At 49.6% G+C, this 21478-nt stretch overlaps 1 protein-coding gene across 1 annotated transcript in view; it reads right to left on the minus strand.

Annotated features, from left to right (window-relative positions):
• The window catches only part of EOGT (EGF domain specific O-linked N-acetylglucosamine transferase), a 54466-nt gene that overhangs the window by 23410 nt on the left and 9578 nt on the right, over positions 1–21478 (minus strand). The window contains exons 5-11 of the mRNA XM_070390978.1: positions 20089–20183; positions 18500–18604; positions 12377–12483; positions 8073–8176; positions 1280–1372; positions 861–932; positions 631–717 (exon numbers count right to left, since the gene is read on the minus strand). Coding sequence (XP_070247079.1) covers positions 631–717; positions 861–932; positions 1280–1372; positions 8073–8176; positions 12377–12483; positions 18500–18604; positions 20089–20183 — 663 coding nt within the window. The remainder of the gene's footprint in view (positions 1–630; positions 718–860; positions 933–1279; positions 1373–8072; positions 8177–12376; positions 12484–18499; positions 18605–20088; positions 20184–21478) is intronic.

Raw genomic sequence — 21478 nt, forward strand, 5'->3', positions numbered from 1 at the left:
ATAATGCTGTCTATGCCTGGACAGGTGAGTGAACACCTAAACCTCAAATGTGATTTTCACAAAGAGATGAAACGCAATAAGGACACATTTATGGAACTTTTTAAAAAAAAATTTAAGCCTAATTCCTTCACAGTTCTCTCAGAAAATAAAAAATGCATCTCCTTTGGCCACAGAAGACAAACCAGTTCCTTACACTTCTGTGTGGATGGGTGGGTAGATTTTTTAGCATAAGCTGTGTGGCTCAGGTGGGGATTTGGGCTGTATGGGGAAATATGGCAAAAGGAAGAGAAAGAGAAGAAAGTACATTCATCCACTCTCCCTAGTTTATCTTTCATAAATTGTAGACATCTGATTTCTAACACTCAGGTTCAGAAACTAGCACAGAAAACATTGTCTTCTGAGTATTTCTTTTCTGCAAAGGTGGTATTGGTTTTTTATTCAGGGTAAAAGTCAAGCCCACCTAGAACCCAAAACGCAGTAAGTCCTCACTTATCATCTTTAAGCTACACGACACGTAACAAAACCAATGTTACCACAGGCTAATGAAGTTCCTAGGCATCTCATCAACGGTATAAGGAAACGGCTTTGAGCGAAGCGGCATTACTCTGGGACCTGCTGTGGGCCCATTACCTTGGGTCCCTCCTGTGTGATGTTCAGTCTGTGCAGCACATGCTGGGAAAACGCCCGGAACAGCCCGGTACTGTGGCAGCCAGAAATCTAAAATAAAAGAATAGTTCCTATGACAATGAATATTTCTGTTACTATTTCAAAGGTTCTCAAGTTATATACAAATGTTATCTTAAAATAGGTCAAGAATAAGTTTTATAAATATGACTGTTCACCACAGATAACGTTCTTACCAGAGGGGTGTTATAGAAGAGCCCGTATCGCATCCGGGGGAGGAGGGAAAAAATTGCTTCTTTAAAACACACCTGACAATAAAGACATTTTAAAAGGTAAGAAGAAACCATCTGTACCCTTCACACCAAAACAGCACTTATAATTACAGAACATAAATTTTAACTAACCTCTATTTTACATTAAAATATTTTTGAATAGCAAACTATTTCATTCAAGTGAAATTTGTGTTTTTGGGAAAGCTATGAAAAAATGTCTTAAAAGCTACAGAGTTTAACAATGAGGATTCCAGTTACCAAAAAGGAAACTAAAAAGTAAGAAATCAATGGTAATAGCTACTAGAAACCCATATTCAGTATACACGTGATGAGTGAGTCACTGCAATGACAAGTAATATAGACATTTCAGCGGTTTCTAGTACCCTTTTGGAGTCATAGGTTTTCAGATGAATCACGTCATAATCAGTAAATGCCTTCCACGTGTCAGAGAAGAGGTCCCCGTAGCCATAGGTGCTCTGAAAGAGGAAACAAAATAAGTCAGGGCAATAAAATCGCTCAACGTGGCTCTCTGAGAATGTAAAACACACCAGCACTGGCCTGAGTGTGAAGAAGGAACGATCCTAAGCAAGCTATGAAGTCCAGGTAAGAAAACCAGCTTCCACCGTGGGCCTCATTGATGTACTGTCATCAAAAAGAATCACCACAGCCCTGACCAGTTTGGCTCAGTGGCTAGGGCGTCAGCCTGTGGACTGAAGAGTCCCAGGTTCGAGTCTGGTCAAGGGCATGTACCTTGGTTGCGGGCACATCCCCAGTAGGGGGTGTGCAGGAGGCAGCTGATGGATGTTTCTCTCTCATGGATGTTTCTAACTCTCTATCCCTCTCCCTTCCTCTCTGTAAAAACTCAATGCAATATATTAAAAAAAAAAAAAAAAAAGAATCACCGCAATTTCAGCCTTAGTCTCCTCAGAGTGGTTTGTTTCTCCACCCCAACCCTTAGAATTTGCATGTCTGCAACGTCAGCTGTTGTGGGCTTTTTTCCTGTGAGTTTTCTATCCACGGTACAAGTACACACAACACATGCACACACCACCGTTTGCACACACTCTGATATGCTCAGTGAACAAAACCATTCGGGTAAATATCTTTGGAAATAAATTTCAGAGCAAGAAAAATGCTTTGAAAAGTTTTAACATTAAAAACATAATGTGTGTAACTCTGACATGATCTACCCATTGACTAATGAGTAATATGATAACATCCCATTAACATTAATAATAATAACAGAAGTAATAATAGCATCTTGCACGTTCCTATGTCCCAGGCACTGTTCTAAGCATTTGATATTATTAACACACTAGAGGCCCGGTGCACAAAAATTTGTGCACTCGGAGGGGTCCCTCAGCCCGGCCTGTGCCCTCTCGCAGTCTGGAACCCCTCGGGGGATGTCCACCTGCTGGCTTAGGCCTGCTCCCCAGGGGAACAGGCCTAAGCTGACAGACATCCCTCTGGAAGCCCAAGAGCCCTCGGGGGATGTCCACTTGCCAGCAGGGAGCAGGCCCAAGCTGCAGTCGGACATCCTTAGTGCTGCTGAGGAGGTGGGAAAGGCTCCCGCCACCACAGCTGTGCTGGCAGCCGTCAGCCTGGCTTGTGGCTGAGCAGAGCTCCCCCTGTGGGAGCGCACTTACCACCAGGGGGCAGCTCCTGTATTGAGCATCTGCCCCCTGGTGGTCAGTGTGTGTCATAGTGACTAGTCATTCCCAGTCGTTCTGCTGTTAGGGTCAATTTGCATATTACCCTTTTATTATATAGGACAGAAGCCTGGTGCACAGGTCGGGGCCGGCTGGTTTGCCCTGAAGGGTGTCCCGGATCAGGGTGGGAGTCCAACTGGGGTGCCTGGCCAGCCTGAGTGAGGGGCTGAGGGCCATTTTCAGGCTCGCCACAGCACATTCAGACTGGGGGGGTCCCCACTGGGATGCCTGGCCAGCCTGGGTGAAGGGCTGATGGCTGTTTGCAGGCTGGTCAAGCCCCCCAGTGGGGACCCTCACCCCATGAGGGTGTGGCCAGCCTGGGTGAGGGGCTGAGGGCTGTTTTCAGGCTGGCCACAGCCCTTTCAGGGTGGGGGTGGGGGGGTCCCACTGGGGTGCCTGGCCAGCCTGGGTGAGAGGCTCAGGGCTGGCCTAGTCCCCCAGCGGGGACCCTCACCCATGGGAGTGTGGCCAGCCTGGGTGAGGGGCTGATGGCCGTTTTCAGGCTGGCCATGGCCGCAGGCTGGAAGCAGGTATCTGGGATTTATTTATCTTCTATAATTGAAACGTTGTAGCCTTGAGCAGAGCTCAGGGCCGGCCAGGGCAGGCAGGAAGCTTGGCTTCCTCCATTGCCAGGGGCAACCCAAGCCTCCTGCTCGCTCCGTGGCCACCGCCATATTTGTGACGAAGTGAGGGAGTGATGGAGTGAGGGAGTGATGGTTAATTTGCATATTACTCTTTTATTAGATAGGATTAAACCAGCCCACAAACTTAATGAGCTATGTAATATCATTACCCCCTTTTTACAGATGAGGAAACTGAGACACAATTTCCCTAAATTGTAGAGCTGGTGTTTGCAGGGCTGGGATGAGCCCAGTCTGCTTGGTTCCAGACTCCATGTTTGCAACCTGTGAACATGCAGAAACTAGTACTTTCCAGTACATTTACCAAATGCATTAGATTTTTGAAAAGTAGAAATTAATTACATGATCCATCAGCTAAAGGAGGCAGATTAATTTATTTTATTTTAAAATTGTGTAACTTAGATTGAAAATCAGCCAATAGAAATAAGAAATATCAAAGTGTCCGTTGGTTATATATTATGTTCATATCGTTTTATCTTTATCACACTTTTTTCAGATTATGAAATTTTTATGTTGCACATTTTAGAGGTATTTCAGAATTATTGAGAACTGCTGCCTTGGCTGGTGTTCACAGTGGTTAGAGCATTGACCAGCACACCAAAGAGTTTTGGATTCAATTCCCTGTCAATGGCACGTACCTGAGTTGCAGGGAGGCAACCAATCAACATTTCAATATATCTCTCATATCAATGTTGCTCTCTCTCTCTGTCTCCCCCGCTCTTCCACTCTCTCTAAAAAAAAAAATCAATGGAAAAATATCAGGTGAGGATTAACAACCACAACAAAAATATTGAGAACTGTTAAATGTGGTGATAAAAAAATAATTCCTTCCTTCAATGTCTCTCCAATGCCAGTCTAAGAAAGGCCCTTCTCGACACCACCAAAAGTGAAATGTCCCAGTTCTGGCTCAATCCTATATAATAAAAAGCTAATATGCAAACTGACCAAACTGCTGAATGACCGGTTGCTATGATGCACACTGACCAGTAGAGAGCAGATCATAAAGGTCAGCAAGCTCTGACCTGCGGCCTGGCCACTTCCCTGCTCCTGCCCTGGGCACCAGCGCGTGGAGGCCCTCGGGACCGGTGCTGAGGCAGCACGTCCACCGTCAGGGCTCCAGGTCACAGCCGGCCCGTCACAGTGCTGCTTCCTTCAAGGCCTCACCAGCAAGAGAGGGTGGCAGTGGCTCCACGCGGCCTTGACGCTGTCCTGGTGCAGCCGTCAGCCTTTGGTGGGCCTCCATTCCGAGCGACCCAGCAGACCTGGCTGCCTGAGAATCGGCGTGAGCAGCAGGCAAAGGCCTCTCTGCCCCAGTTGGCAGAGTTGAAATGGATGCAGAGAGCAGCCAGGAGGGAGGTAACATCAGGGTGTCTGCCTGCTGGACGACTCCCACCTGCCTGCCCGACAGCCCCAGCCCCTCTGCTTGACACACGTGCCAGGAAACAGCGGTGGCTGAGCAACACACTCCCCAGGGGGTGAAGCCAGCCCCGCAGGGCTCGGTGCCCAAGGGGGAGGCAGGGACAAACACACAGCAAGAGCCCAGGAAGCTCTGGGAAGGAAGGGAAGTCTCTGGAGAACCTCCATCCACGTCCCAGGTTCTGCAGGGACCGCTCGGAGGGATACAGCACTGTGGCTTCAAGCGCAGATCTGGGTCAGCGGCCGCACGGGAACCCTGACTCCACCTCCATGACTGTTCTCGGAGGTCAGCCCGCTGCTCGGACCTCAGCTTCCCCTCCTGTGAAACAGGCTGCTCAGCCCTGGTCCATTGATGCTGTGAGTATGAAAGGAGATGATACCAGGTGTCATTTTTAAAAAGCCACCACCACACTGAGTAACCTCAGGGCTGCCGATGACCAGCGATCGCGGCCTAGAAGCCCTCACACAGAAAGAGAGAAAGAAAGAGACAGTGTGCCCTTTGCTCACAGAAACATTTCCAAGAAATGAAACTGGTGGCAGCAAAACTGGAGGACAAGGAAAATGTAAACCCATGACGCACCCACAGCCGGACTCAGAGGACCAGAGACGCACCCACAGCCGGACTCAGAGAACCAGGGACACAGACACAGCCAAGACTCAGAGGACCAGAGACGCACCCACAGCCGGACTCAGAGAACCAGGGACACAGACACAGCCAGACTCAGAGAACCAGGGACGCACCCACAGCCAGACTCAGAGAACAGGGACACAGACACAGCCAGACTCAGAGAACCAGGGACGCACCCACAGCCAGACTCAGAGGACCAGAGACACAGTCACAGCCGGACTCAGAGGACCAGAGACACACCCACAGCCAGACTCAGAGAACCAGGGACACAGACACAGCCAAGACTCAGAGGACCAGGGACGCACCCACAGCTGGACTCAGAGAACCAGGGACACAGACACAGCCAAGACTCAGAGAACCAGGGATGCACCCCGAGCCGGACTCAGAGGACCAGAGACGCACCCACAGCCGGACTCAGAGAACCAGGGACACAGTCACAGCCAGACTCAGAGGACCAGAGACGCACCCACAGCCGGACTCAGAGGACCAGGGACGCACCCACAGCCGGACTCAGAGAACCAGGGACGCACCCACAGCCAGACTCAGAGAACCAGGAACACAGTCACAGCCGGGCTCAGAGAGCCAGAGACACAGTCACAGCCGGACTCAGAGGACCAGAGACGCACCCACAGCCGGACTCAGAGAACCAGGGACACAGTCACAGCCGGACTCAGAGAACCAGAGACGCACCCACAGCCAGACTCAGAGAACCAGGGATGCACCCCGAGCCAGACTCAGAGAACCAGGGACACAGTCACAGCCGGACTCAGAGGACCAGAGACGCACCCACAGCCGGACTCAGAGAACCAGGGACACAGACACAGCCGGACTCAGAGGACCAGGGACACAGTCACAGCCGGACTCAGAGGACCAGGGACACAGTCACAGCCGGACTCAGAGAACCAGGGACACAGTCACAGCCGGACTCAGAGAACCAGGGACACAATCACAGCCGGACTCAGAGGACCAGGGACGCACCCACAGCCGGACTCAGAGAACCAGGGACACAGTCACAGCCGGACTCAGAGGACCAGGGACACAGTCACAGCCGGACTCAGAGAACCAGAGACGCACCCACAGCCGGACTCAGAGAACCAGGGACACAGACACGGCCGAGACTCAGAGAACCAGAGACGCACCCACAGCCGGACTCAGAGAACCAGGGATGCACCCCGAGCCGGACTCAGAGAACCAGGGACACAATCACAGCCGGACTCAGAGAACCAGGGACACAGTCACAGCCGGACTCAGAGAACCAGAGACGCACCCACAGCCGGACTCAGAGAACCAGGGACTCAGTCATAGCTGGACTCAGAGAACCAGAGACGCACCCACAGCCGGACTCAGAGAACCAGGGACACAGTCACAGCCGGACTCAGAGGACCAGGGACGCACCCACAGCCGGACTCAGAGAACCAGGGACACAGTCACAGCCGGACTCAGAGGACCAGGGACGCACCCACAGCCGGACTCAGAGAACCAGGGACGCAGTCACGGCCAAGACTTAGGGAACCGAGTCCCATCAGACTTCAGGGAAACCAAGGGCCTCAGGAGTGTGGAAAATGAAAACCTGCCTACGTAGCCTGACCACAAGCTTCCTGTAAATGAAAAAAGTGTTAGCAAAAAGATTTCCCCTTCTGCACAAGAATTGGACCTGCAGTCTGCTGTCTCGCTCTGCTCTCTGGCATGTGTCACCTGTGCTTCGAGCTAACACTGCTTATGACTTAAAAGATGCTTTCTCGGTAAACTGTACCTGGACCGGGAAACCAGGTAATGACTCCTGGAACTGGCCACCTCTCTCTGGGGACCCTGGAGGCATTGCCAATCAGCTGTCCCAGGACACACGGGGGACATCCTGTAGGACCCGAGCCCAGGCCTGCCCCCAGGCGTCCGCCTCCTTGCACTCGAGCTGTGCTGTGTGGGCGGCTAGAAAGACGCCTTCCAGCAGTGGCGATGCGCCCTGCCAGCAAGCTGAGCTCCCCTGCACCATCGTCTGAATAGACTCGTGCCACGAGGGAGCCAGAGCATCCTGTGAGGGAATGCTCCGTCGGACCTGAGGTCACTTCCCAGTGAGCATTCCAACTTCCCAGGCTAGGCAGCCTCCCCTGTGTGTGTCATAAACCACGTGTCCTCACCACTGTCTTTGTCAGAGGGACATTCAGAGCCCAGGTGCTGTGTCGGGCATTGTGACTGTTCATACACCTCATGGTTTATTCTCAAAATGACACTTGGGTAGAGATGACAACTGTCCTATTTCACAGCCGGGTGCACGGGAGCAACTCTTGGGGGGTGACCTTGGCAGGTGGAGGGGTCAGCATTGAAAGAATAAAGGCAGGAAAAGAGAGAGAAGAAAGAAAAAAGACAGCAGTAAAAACAAAGAGCAAAAAGCAGGTGCGGTGCTGATGTGCAGGCCTAGGGCCCGCCCTGTAGTGAGCTCATCCACGCAGCACAGCTGCACGCAGGGGCAGCTCTCCCCGGGCCGCGGGGCGCCGAGGTCAGGGAGAGCCAGGTTTGGTCTGCGGAGCCCCCGCTGCCTACACGCGGAGGAGACTCTTCCACTGCCCACCTCTCCAGTTCCCAGAGTGAAATGTAAGCCTACCTATGTGTCCGCCCATCTGAACATGTGCATACACACACAGACACGCCCCCGCTCACCTGCACGCCCGTGGACGTGTGTGCGTGCGTGTATATTTGAATGTGGTGCCTTAGAGAGTCCCGTTCACCACGCAGAGCCACAGATGTGAGGAGCAAGGCCAGAGCGGAAGCGAGGCAGCCTACGCACCGTGTCCCACATCACGACGTACACGTCGGTGCTGAAGGAGTTGTTCACGTGCTGAGTGAGGTACAGGTTCAGGAAGTCGCAGAAGTGGTGATACATGTTAACACCTAGTGTCGGAGAAAGAAGCCTGCGTTAGCGAACCCCGGAGAACACATGAGCAGACAATTTTACTCCACCCCTTCTGTTTATCACATGATGGACTTTTAGCTGAAATAAATGAGAGAGAAAAGAGTTTTTCCAAACATGACATGATCTATACTCAGGCAATCCTCAATTTACAGACTGATTGGGTTCAAAAATTCACTCTAAAATTGATTGTTTAGAAATCAGGAATGCATTTTCCTATATAAACTAAGTAATAAATAATCATTTAAGTTCCCGGGGGGTGAGGGGAGTGAATAATACAAGTCTATTTAGCTCAGAATTGGATAGAACTATAGGACCATGAATTTATTTTTAGGATCATTTATTTTTAAAAAGAAATTAGGCTACACCTGTTCATCATAGGATTAAAAGGACGGCAACTATTAGCATTTGAGTATTTTTTCATTCCTGTCTCTTTTCTTCATACTTACTACTTACAACATTGCTCCTTGGGGAAATATTAGCCGACTATTGTTTAAAAGGGCTGGATGTCTCGTGTTCTAGTTGAAGGAGCCTGAACTTTGGAATCAGAGGAACTGGGCTGAATCCCAGCTCAGCCATTCACGAGCCACGTTCTCAGACAAGTTCCTGAGTCCCTAAGCTCCTCAACTAGAAACAGGAAATCCCTACACTGAGGTGCCAGCTTTGTTAGAAATTACCCACAACTGCCCAGCCAGGGCCTGGCAGCATGAAACGACGGCAACTAGCTGGGTCGGGCTGGATCAGATGGGTGGAGAGGAACGAGAGCCCCAGGCCCAAGTACGCGCCACCCAGGCTCAGCACACAGGACCCAGGATTCAACTTGGAAATGCGCGACTCTGAACAGGATGCAATTCCAGCAACTGGCATTTAAAACATGTACTTTAAAGGAGGAAAAATGTTTACTAAAAGAAAAAGTGACTCTTAAGAGCAGAAATCATGAACTACTCTGACTTCATTCCCACAGTGAATAACTACATTGTATGCCAGAAAATGAGTTAAAAAAAATCAGTTCTTTTTTTTAATCCTCACCCAAGGGTATTTTTTCCATTGATTTCTAGAGAGAGTGGAAGGGAGGGGGAGAGAGACAGAGACAGAGACAGAGACAGAGACAGAGACAGAGAGAAATATTGACTGGCTGCCTGCTGCACGCACCCCAACCAGGGCTGGGGAACCTGCAAGCGAGGTATGTGCCCTTGACAGGGAATCGAAACTGGGACCCTTCAGTCTAGAGGCCGGTGCTCCAACCACTGAGACACACTGGCCCTGGCAACACTCAGTTCTTTCTAGACAAGTAAATTAGATGGATGTTTGGAGGGACTCCTTTTTCACCCAGAGAAAGGTTGGCAAAGAGTATATTTTCAAATAAACAAGAAAAAGAGAATTCTATTCCAGCACAGCCCTTTGCCCAGGCCAGCCCCCGGTGCACGTGCGTCACTCAGCAGGTCGCAGCACGTGCTTGCAGCACAGCACACAGAACAGCGCGCGGGCCAGGAGGGTTCTAAGCCGGGGACGATCACAGGCTCCGTCCTCAGACACGTGAGTCCTGCTTCCTCCCAGCCTCTCATTCTCCCCGGGAAGAGTGCCCATGAAAGGGAGACGGGACGTGGGGTGGGCACACAGTACAGTGTGCACTGTGCACCTGATTTTGTTAACCAGTTACCCCAATAACTTCAATAAAAAGGAAAAAAAGAAAATAAATGGATCAGCAAATGAAAAAATAAATAACTTCACTGAAACTCTGTATTACAAAAAAAGGAAAATGGGAAGACAGCATAAGTTAGAAGACAAATGTAGAATAGGAAAGAACTGGCCGATCACTCCCCCTCAACATATGCTACTGCACAGGTATCTCAGTGCACACAATAAACCCTTTTACAGGCAAATCAGTGTTTTCTTGGCCCCTTTTAATTAGCATATTTTTTAAATGAGTCAGGACATCAAACATAGCATTTTTACTTGCTCTTATTTTTAAAAATGTAAACTTGTCTGATTCCTGAACTTAATACTTTGTAATATAAGAATTATGACGTCAGAAAGCAGAACACATTAAAAATATGAGCAATAAATCATCGTAATGCTGAAACAGCCAGGATGGAGAGCTCTGTTTCGCCGAAGGCCGGCGCTCATGAGCGTGATGTGTGCGGCAGCGTGACCCTCACCTCCCACAGCAAGCACCCCCTACAATAGCCAGAGAGAAACTGAAACTTATGTGAAGATTAGTCAACAGAAGGCTCATGTCCTGTAAAGTGGAGTTCAGAGGGCCTGCAGAGGGAGCTCTGCTACCCCACCCCTCATGGCCAGTGGCCCCAAACAGGAAGAAAACCTCCACAGGAAAATGACTGCCCCAGGACTGCAACAGTAAGAAGGAGAATCTTTTCACTTAGGAACCCACACAATCAATGAAAGACGACCACAGCTCAGCCAATGAAAAGCTGCTGCATTCCAAGCAGCATGGGAGCATGCGAGCGTGCAAGACAAGCAGCTCACAAAGTGAAGCGTACTTACAAGTTGAGAGTTAGAAGGTTTATGCATAAACGGGAAAATCACTGTAATTTCAACTTTCCCCCCAAGAATATACTGCAAACCCAACTTCCAGAGGAATCTGAAATTTACTCCATCATGGGAACGATGTCAGAAAGTTTGCAGAAGAGGTCACGGACCCTTTCCTGCCCGCAGTGCACACATGGCTTCTACTCGGAGGAGAGTCCCAACGAAGCTCCACCTACATCGAGTGCTTCGGGAAAGGTGATGGGGTACATTTAGTTTCAAAGGCATTCATACACCTCTTCTCTGGCCCTTTGATTCTGATTGAGTCATTCGATACAAATATGCAGATTTCTTCTAAAGGTATTGAATGAAGGGAAATTCAAACCAGTTCACTGCTTCAGAGAAGAAAGCAGAAAGCAAACCCACTGTTCAATGTCATACTGCTTCCCAAAAGTTACCGGAAATCACATAATGTATCAGAAAAGGAACACTGCCCTGGCTGGGTGCCCAGGTGGTTAGCGTATCGTCCCGGTGACACGTTTCAGGCTCAATCCCCGGTCAGGGCACATGCAAGAATCAGCCAACCCAAAGGATCTAAATAGACACCTTTCAAAAGAGGACATTCAGAAAGCCAAGAGACATATGAAAACATGCTCAAAGTCACTAATCATCCGAGAGATGCAAATCAAAACAACAATGAGGTACCATCTCACACCTGTCAGAATGGCCATCATCAACAAATCAACAAACGACAAGTGCTGGAGAGGATGTGGAGAAAAAGGAACACTTGTGCACTGCTGGTGGGAATGCAGACTGGTGCAGCCACTATGGAAGGCAGTATGGAGGTTCCTCAAAAAATTGGAAATGGAACTCCCATTTGACCCTGTGATCTCACTTCTAGGAATATATCCCAAGAAACCAGAAACACCAATCAGAAAGGATATATGCACCCAGATGTTCACAGCAGCACAATTCACCATAGCTAAGACCTGGAAACAGCCTAAGTGCCCATCAGTAGATGAATGGATTAGAAAACTGTGGTACATCTACACGATGGAATACTATGCTGCTGTTAAAAAGAAGGAACTCTTACCATTTGCAACAGCATGGATGGAACTGGAGAGCATTATGCTAAGTGAAACAAGCCAGTCAATGAAGGAAAAATACCACATGATCTCACTCTTTCATGGATAATTAAGACCATTACAAACTTTTGAACAATAATAAATACAGTGGCAGAGCTGCCTCAAACCGATTGTCGGACTTCAGTGGTAAGGCCAGGGAGGGTTGGGGGACAGGAGGGAGGGGAGTAAGAGATCAACCGAAGGACTTGTATGCATCCATATAACCATAACTAATGGACATAAGACACTGGGGGGTAAGGGAGGGCAAGGGCTTAAAAAAAAAAAGAAAAAAAGAAAATTCAATGATACACTTCAGCGGTATCACAAAGTCAATGTTACTGGTATAGTCATTAAGGAATTTTAATTATAATTATTAGATGTGGTAAAAAAAGAAAAAAAAGAAAAAAAGAAAAAAAAAAAAAGAATCAGCCAACCAATGCACAGATAAGTAGAACAACAAACCTCTCTCTATCTCTCTCTCTCTCTCTATCTCTCTCAAAATCAATAAATAAAATTTATTTAAAAGGAACAAAGCCTCATTAACTAATAAATTACAAATTAACTTCTCACCTGCATCCAATTTCATGAAGTAGGCTGGTTTCTCAACCACAATGTCACATTTAGCGTCTTCTATTGGTCTGAAGTTGAGCTGAGTGTAGCTCTGGAGCTCAGCGAACCTGGAATTATGAATTGGGAGACGCTTTCAAAGTGATTCTCCCGAATCTCCTACTGCAACACTGTAACTTAAGCTCTGTTCATCAGGGTGACTTTATCCCGGAGCAGCCTCCTAGAAAGACATGTGGACCTTCCCACTTACTAACCTTACGGAAGTCGCTGTCGATTTTAACACTGAGACCAGGAACAGAAATGATTTTACATCTCAGTGCGATATACACTGATAACCTTCCAGACAAAAGAAAATTTGCACAGTGAATGGGCTAAATAATCTACCAGCAGGCGGGAGGATCCAAAGGTTTCTGCAGTCTGAGGAGGCTGGGCAGTCACCCTGACCCTGAGGCTCCTGGGCATGGGCTTCCTGGATCCCTGGAAAGACGGCATTCCAAGAATTATCGGTGTCTCGGAGAGCCAGCACACAGCTCAGCTTCCCAGCAGAAAGGAAAGTCTTTGTCTTGGAAGCCACAGGGCACAGGTCCCTCCCATAGAGAAGAAGGCAATCACCCGCAGGGGACAAGAGACACTTAGCGTTAACCTGAGATCCTTTGCAGCACTTCAGCTTTGAAACCACGTCTGATGTAAAACAAATATCCAATAGGTCCTTTTAAAATACACAAGAGTGAAATATTGTGGTTTCAGAAATATGTCCACAATTCTTTGAAACTTTTCCCTCCCCTGAGTGTGGGCTGGACTTAGTGATTCACTCCTAAGGAACAAAGTGAGGCAGCGTGACGGTGTCACTTCTGAGACTGGGCATTCTCTCTCTCTCTCTCTCTCTCTCTCTCTCTCTCTCTCTCTCTCTCTCCTCTCTCTCTCTTTGCTCTCTAGGGGAACCTGGCTGCCATGTTATGAGTAGGAAGAGACCCACATGACAAAGAAATGACGCCCCCTACAATTGCCAGAAAGAAACTGAAACTTATGTGAAGATCAGTCAACAGAAGGCTCATGTCCTGTAAATTGGAGTTCAGAGGGCCTGCAGAGGGAGCTCTGCTACCCAAACAGGAAGAAAACCTCCACAGGAAAATGACTGCCCCAGGACTGCAACAGTAAGAAGGAGAATCTTTTCACTTAGGAACCCACAAAATCAATGAAGGACGACCACAGCTCAGCCAATGAAAAGCTGCTGCATTCCAACTCCCAGTTCCCTCCAATGGGGTCTTTGTTTATAATAACCCTCTAAACTTCCCCTTCCTATATAATAAAAGGCTAATATGCAAACAGACCAAATGGCAGAACAACCGAACAACCGGCCGCTATGACGCGCGCTGACCACCAGGGGGTGTGTGCGGAACATGGCACGCGTCGGCGGCAGCGGGATGGTGGAGCAGGTGAGCGGGGGCGCCAGACCAAGGTGGGGTGCCGGTTGCTGTCATCGGGGTGAGCCTTTGGTGGTTACTGAAAATTCTTTGCTCCCATGCACCGCGGTCCCACCCAGTGCTTGCACCTGCTGCCTGCACTGACCCCCTGGCCCTGATTGTCCCTCAGGGCTTCTCCACTTCCCCCTGCTCCTGAGGAGCGATCAGGGCACCAACCCCACTCACACCCACTGCTAGCTCCCGCCCCAATTGCTCCGCTCTGTCAGCGATGCGAGCAGGGCCAACGCCATCAGCACGTGAGAGTGGCGGTGGTGGGGGGAGTGGGGCTGCCGGCAGACAGGGAACCGTGGGCCATGGAGGGAGGGGCCGGGCAGGGGTGCTGAGGATGGGCCAAGACCCGCCCCTGTGCCCACAGCAGCCTCACTCGCAGTCCACAGTTCCTTTCCAGGTGCACAAATTCGTGCACTGGGCCCCTAGTTTCTCTATAAAATAATGTTCTTCTCTTTGTCCTCTAGACTTGGGCATGGGTCACCATGAGCGTGGGTGTCCATAATTGCAATTCTTTGATATACCCAAATAAGCATATTTTGCTAGAGGAATATCAAGCTGCCTACTTGTTTAAGGTCAACTGACAACATGTGTGAGCTCAGAAGCAACCTCCAGGCTGCTGAATCTACAGTTGACTGCAGCCCTTGTCAACAACTGAACTGGGACCCGTGAGAGACTCTGAGCCGGACCCCCAGGGTGGCTGCCTCCAAATCCTGACCACCAGAAACCTCATGAAATAATGAATGTTTGCTGTCTTAAACTGCCCAATTTTGGAGTAATTAGTCACATAGCAATAGATAATGAATGCAAATATACTCTAGAGCAGTGGTTCTCAACCTTCTGGCCCTTTAAATACAGTTCCTCATGTTGTGACCCAACCATAAAATTATTTTCGTTGCTACTTCATAACTATAATGTTGCTACTGTTATGAATCATAATGTAAATATCTGATATGCAGGATGGTCTTAGGAGACCCCTGTGAAAGGGTCGTTCGACCGCCAAAGGGGTCGCAGCCCACAGGTTGAGAACTGCTGCTCTAGAGTATATTTTGGAGTAATGTGTTGTATAGAAATAAACAACTAATACAAACATACCCTAAGCAACTACCATGTGAAATCAGATAACAAAATATACAGGACTAAGAACGCCCATTGGAACACAGAAGCTCCTACTGCAGAAGTCTGTTAAGTCAAAGAAGGTACCGCACTGCCGACTGTATGTAAAATGTCATACAGATGCACGGTAGTTTATTATCCTGAAGGATTTTCTTAGAATGAGTGTTTGACTTCAAAAATTAGCATAAGAGTATCCTATGTGACTTGTGATATTGTGATTTATAGTAATACTAGAGGCCCGGTGCACAAAAATTTGTGCACTGGCGGGGAGGGAGTGTCCCTCAGCCCCACTTGTGCCCTCTCACAGTCTGGGACCCCTCCGGAGATAACGACTTGCTGGCTTAGGCCCGCTCCCGGGTGACAGAGGGCAGGCCCAATCCCTAGGTGCAGCCCCTGGTCGGGCTCAGAGCAGGGCCGATTGGGGAGTTGGAGCGCCGCCCCCTGTCATGCACAGAGCAGGGCGGATCAGGAGGTTGCGATGCCACCCCCAGTCACGCCCAGAGTAAGGCCGATTGGGGGGTTGGGGCACCGCCCCCTGTCACACTCAAGGCAGGGTCAATGGGGAGGTTGCGGCGCCACCCTCTGTCACACACAGAGCAGGGCCGATCAGGGGGTTGAGGCGCTGCCCCCTATCACGCACAGAGCAGGGCCGATCAGGGGGTTGGGGAGCTCCCCCCTGTCACGCACAGAGTAGGGCCAATAGGGGAGTTGGGGCACCGCCCCCTGTCACACACAGAGCAGGGCGGATCAGGGGGTTGGGGCGCCGCCGCTGTCACACACAGAGCAGGGCCCATGGGGGGGTTGGGGCGCCACACCCTGTCACCCACAGAGCAGGGCCGATCAGGGGGTTGGGGAGCGCCCCTGTCACGCACAGAGCAGGGCCAATCAGGGGGTTGGGGAGCTCCCCCCTGTCATGCACAGAATAGGGCCAATAGGGGAGTTGGGGCACTGCCCCCTGTCACCCACAGAGCAGGGCCAATCAGGGGGTTGGGGAGCGCCCCCTGTCACGCACAGAGCAGGGCCGATCAGGCGGTTGGGGAGCTCCCCCCTATCAGGCACAGAGCAGGGCCGATCAGGGGGTTGGGGCGCCTTCCCCTGTCACGAACAGAGCAGGGCGGATAGGGAGGTTGTGGCCCCGCCCTCTGTCACACACAGAGCCACAGGGTGATCAGGGGGTTTGGGCGCTGCCCCCTGTCACACTGCTCCAGGGGCCAGGAGGCCTCGAGGCTCCACTGATCCCGGTGCTGGGAGGCCTCGTGGCTCCGCTTGACACCGGGGCAATGAGGCCTCACTGCTCAGCTGATCTAGGTGCTAGGAAGCCTCGCAGCTCAGCTGATCCCGGTGCTAGGAGGCCTCGCTGCTCCGCTGATCCTGGTGCCAGGAGGCCTCGTGGCTCCGCTGATCCCGGTGCTGGGAGGCATATTACCCTTTTACTATATAGGATAGGGGCCTGGTGCACGGGTAGGGGCCGGCTGGTTTGCCCTGAAGGGTGTCCCGGATCAGGGTGGGGGTCCCGCTTGGGTGCCTGGCCAGGCTGGATGAGGGGATGATGGCTGTTTGCGGCTGGTCACACCCACTTCAGGGTGGGGGTACCCACTGGGGTGCCTGGCCAGTCTGGGTGAGGGGCTGAGGGCCGTTTTCAGGCTGGCGGGCGACTGAAACTCCCAACCTTTCCTTTTTTTTTATTTATTCTGGGATTTATTTACCTTCTATGGCTGTCACTGGAGCTGAGAGCCGGCTTTAGCTCTGAGGCTCGGCTCCAGCTCTGAGACCTCGGCTGCTGATCTGGGTTTGTTTGGCTTCTATAATTGAAACACTGTTTCAGCTCCAGCTCTGAGGCTTGTTTAGCTTCTATAATTGCAACATAGTTGCTTAGAGTGCAGCTCAGAGCTGGGTGGCGGCAGGCAGGGAACCTTGGCTTCCTCCTTCACTGGAGCAAGCAAGCCTCTTGTTCACTTCAGCTGCCTGGCTGCCGGCCGCCATCTTGGTTGGCAGTTAATTTGCATATCTCGCTGATTAGCCAATGGGAAGGGTAGCGAAGTTACGGTTAATTACCATGTTTCTCTATTATTAGATAGGGTTATATTAGGTCTTCACCCCCATTTCTGGCACAGAGCTCCTAAAACCCTTAGGATTGCTGAGGTCATGAGAATCATAAAGGTGTCTTTCGTTGTGTTAGCGGGTTAGCTTTTGGCTCACCCTTAAAGTTGGGAGCTGGTTGCCAGAAGAAACAGCCATGTGATGAGAGGTTTGGAATGTTCAGTCCCACCTGCTGACCTCTGGGAAAGGAAGACAGGCTAGAGCCTGAACCCATCAGTGGCCAGTGATTTCATCAGCAATGCCTACCAATGAAGCCTCCATAGAAAACGAAACAGAGAGCTTCCGGGTTGGGGAACGCTTGGAGATTTGTAGACTGGTGTGCCTGGAGAGGACATGGAAGCCCGGCACCCCTGCCCCACACGTGCCCTGCGCATCTCATACATTCTGGTGTTCCTGAGCCACATGCTTTCAACATAAACCACTTAATAACTACAATGTTCTTCAAAGCTCTGCCAAACTAAACCCAACCTATAGTCAGAGGACACGTGACAACCTGGCCTTGAGGGACTGAACCCTTAACCTGCCCCCTGAAACTTCAGAAATATGCATCCCAAAAAATGAAAGTATATAAGCAAATACTTAAATCTAAATGTGTTCATTATTAATATTGAACCAGTGTCCATTTCCTGGTTTTGGTCATTGTGCTATGGTTATGTAAGATGTCACCATTTGAGGAAGCCAGGATAAGGCTACAATGGGAACTCCTTGTATCTTTAAACTTCTATGAGTCTAAAAGTATTTTAAAATTAAAGAAAATTTTTAATTACCCTAATTCCTTCATTTCTAGAGATGGCAACTTTCTTAGTAAACACAGAACTAGTTTAATTTTAAAAATGTTTTAAATCAAAATGTATTCCCCAATTTATATAAAGTTCAAAAAGCTGATCAATGGTGTTGAAAGTCAGGATAGCGTTTATCTTTGGAGAGCAGGACGGGGGTTGGGACTGGGAGAGAGTCGGGTGCTGGTGATGGTCTATTTTTTTAAATTTATCTTTATTGTTGAAAGTATTACAGATGTCCCCTGATGATGGTCTATTTCTGACTTGGGTCAGAGTCACACAGGTAGGTTCACTCGTTCATAATCCAAACTATATACTTTTCTCTATGCTTGTTACAGACTTCAATAAATTGTGTTTCTTTTTTAAATGTATTCCCCAAAACACAGAAATTACGAGTTAATAAAAATTCATTATTTTTAACTCATTTTTTTCTTTCATTAGCAAAAAGTATGTACTATATCATACTTCCTAATATTTTATAAACGTATTTAATTCAGTTATAACTGGTGGATTTGCTCTGTAGCCATCAATTCCTGAAAGCTCATGCCAAATTATTCACAAATGAAGTAAAACTTTCCCTTTGGGATTCCCTACCAAAATCTGCAAGTTCCAGAAATAAAGGCAAATATATTACAAACACAATAAAAAAAAAATCTCACCAAGACTGCAGGGGGCTTTTGCGCTGACCTTCAGACATCAATGTATGCACATCAAGCTTACAGTGTCCTCCAATTTCACCAGTCTGGAAAACATCCTCCTGAAATCTGGTCGATAACAAAAATTAAATTACGTTGGAAAATTTTTTCAGGACTCAAGCACATGAGCTGTCACCAAAGTGGTTTACCAAAATCAGTTTTTCATCAGAATTGAACTCTTTATAATAGAACTAGAAGCCCGGTGCACAAAAATTTGTGCACTCAGGGGGGTCCCTCAGCTTGGCCTGTGCCCTCTCTCAGTCTGGGACCCCTTGGTGGATGACCACCTGCTGGTTTAGGACCACTCCCTGGGAATTGGGGCTAAGCTGGCAGTCAGACATCACTCTGGCAGCCGGGGAGCCCTCGGGGGATGTCCACTTGCCAGCGGGGAGCAGGCCCAAGCTGCAGTCGGACATCCTTACCGCTGCTGAGGAGGCAGGAGAGGCTCCTACCACCACCGCTGTACTGGCAGCCGTCAGCATGGCTTGTGGCTGAGCAGACCTCCCTCTGTGGGAGCGCACTGACCACCAGGGGGCAGTTCCTGCATTGAGCGTCTGCCCCTGGTGGTCAGTGTGTGTCAGAGTGACTAGTCATTCCCAGTCTTTCTGCTGTTAGGATCAGTTTGCATATTACCCTTTTATTATATAGGATAGAGGCCTGGTGCATGGGTGGGGCTGGCTGGTTTGCCCTGAAGGGTGTCCTGGATCAGGTTGGGGGGTCCCGCTGGGGTGCCTGGCCAGCCTGGGTGAGGTGCTGATGGGTGTTTGCAGGCTGGTCACACCCCCTTCAGGGTGAAGGTCCCCACTGGGGTGCCTGGCCAGACTGGGTGAGGGGCTGATGGCTGTTTGCAGGCTGGTCAAGCGCCCCCCACCCCCAGTGGGAATCCTCACCCCATGGAGGTTTGGCCAGCCTGGGTGAGGGGCTGATGGCTGTTTGCAGGCTGGCCACAGCCCCTTCAGGGTGGGGGTGGGGGGTCTCCACTGGGGTGCCTGGCCAGTCTGGGTGAGGGGCTGAGGGCCGTTTTCAGGCTGGCCAAGCCCCCCGGCGACGGAAGCTCCCAGCCCCTCCTTTTTTTCTTTTTTTATTCTGGGGTTTATTTACCTTCTATAATTAAAACTTTGTTGCCTTCAGTGGAGCTCAGGGCCAGCCAGGAAGCTTGGCTTCCTCCATCACTGGAGCAACCAAGCCTCCTGCTCGCTTCAGCTCCGTGGCTGCCAGCCGCCATCTTGGTTGGGTTAATTTGCATACAGTTGCTCTGATTGGCTGGTGGGCGTGGCTTAAGGCGTAGCAAAGGTATAGTTAATTTGAATGTTTGCCTTTTATTAGATTAGATATTTCAAATGTATACAAAAGCAGCAGAATCGTATAGGAAGGAAGCTGATGGACCCAAAACCCAGCTTCACAACAATCAACTCGTGGCCAATCAAGTCCCCCATCCTCCACCTGTCCCAGCCTCATTGCCATGTCTTTATGAAGCAAACCCAAGGTATATCCCTGGGCCTGAAAATATTTCAGAATTTCCATTGGATTTTTAACATCAATCACTTAAGTACCTGTCATGGTTTCTCTTGATGTTTCTTAAGTCAAGGTAGAGATTGGTTGCTCTGCAATACTGAAGGTAGCGGGAACATACCAGACTTGAGTCACTCTGAAATAAGGTTGAGAAAACAACTCTGAGTATTAACATTCCAAGGACACCCCCAGATGTGCTAGACGTGTGACAGCATGTGCACCTTGAGATCGAGCCACACGGTGTGACGAGGCACACTCCCAAAGGCTGCTTCTGTTTAGGACATTTCCCTCCCACGAAGGTTTTGGCCACACATAGTTTTGCCTATTTTCACATTTTTCAGTGACTAAGAACTCCCAATGTTCTATTTACATCACCTTTTGTTAAGGCAAGAGCGGAATGTGTGGTTCAGTCCTCTAAGTAGAAAAGCTCTCAGAACCATCACCACCACAGTGTGTGAAAAGCATCTTTCAAAGACGAGCCAAATGAAACAAGAAGAATGCACACAAGACATTAACATGGAAGGCTAAAGGGCAGTGTGCCAATTCCATAAGAGGTACTGTCTGCAAACAGAAAGCTGGTGGAGGTCCCTGTCTCAACGGTGACACAGGGCAATGTTTTCTAAATCACTGACATAAGCGAGCTGGCGAGGCGGCCACCAGAGCCGGCTCCTGTCTCTACCAGTCTGGTTTGTGCAGGAAGAGGGAGTGTCAAGAACTTTACTAGTATCGTCTCTGGATTTTACTTATAGATTAAATGCCATTTGTTTTTCCTATAACTCCCATGAACACAAGGCCTTGACTGGCACGGTGTTCTGGAGTCCACAGTTGGATCAGACTCTGAGAGCACAAAGCACATGGAGGTAGATGTTGGCCAGGAGAGCATTCTACAAACCGCCCCGGAGGAGTGTGCCAGGTGGGCCGTGGCTCCTGCCTGCCCTGTGCACAGACAGCAGACTCAGGCCAGAGGATGGCAGGTGAGACAGAGTCTGCTGCAGGGCCGAGCACAGTGTGGGTCCTGCCCTGCTTCCTGCGAGAAGTGCCTCAAGTCCTATTATGTGACAGCCTCCAAAAGCTACAGAGCGCATGCAAGTGCATTAATAAAATCTTTCTTTAATTTTCTGATTGCCTGAAGACCATGGAGAAGCTTGAGATGCCCAAGACTCGGCCAGGGTTCAAGCACATGGGGAGAAAACAGACCCTAATCATAAGTGCCTACAAGTTCCTGGACCTGTAAAAACAAACACTGAACCCTTTGCTTGGACTTGGGCCCTGCACTGAGCATTCTTATATACAGACTCTCACTTCATCCTTACCACAAGCTCTGAAATAGGCATGGCTTAAAAGCAGAAGAAATCGCCCGGCAAATGTGGCTCAGTGGTTGAGCATCAACCTATGAACCAGGAGGTCACGGTTCAATTCCCAGTCAGGGCA

Source organism: Myotis yumanensis, unplaced genomic scaffold (assembly GCF_028538775.1).
Source record: "Myotis yumanensis isolate MYYU_CA2020_CCGP unplaced genomic scaffold, mMyoYum1.0.hap1 SCAF_14, whole genome shotgun sequence".
Taxonomy (NCBI): domain Eukaryota; kingdom Metazoa; phylum Chordata; class Mammalia; order Chiroptera; family Vespertilionidae; genus Myotis; species Myotis yumanensis.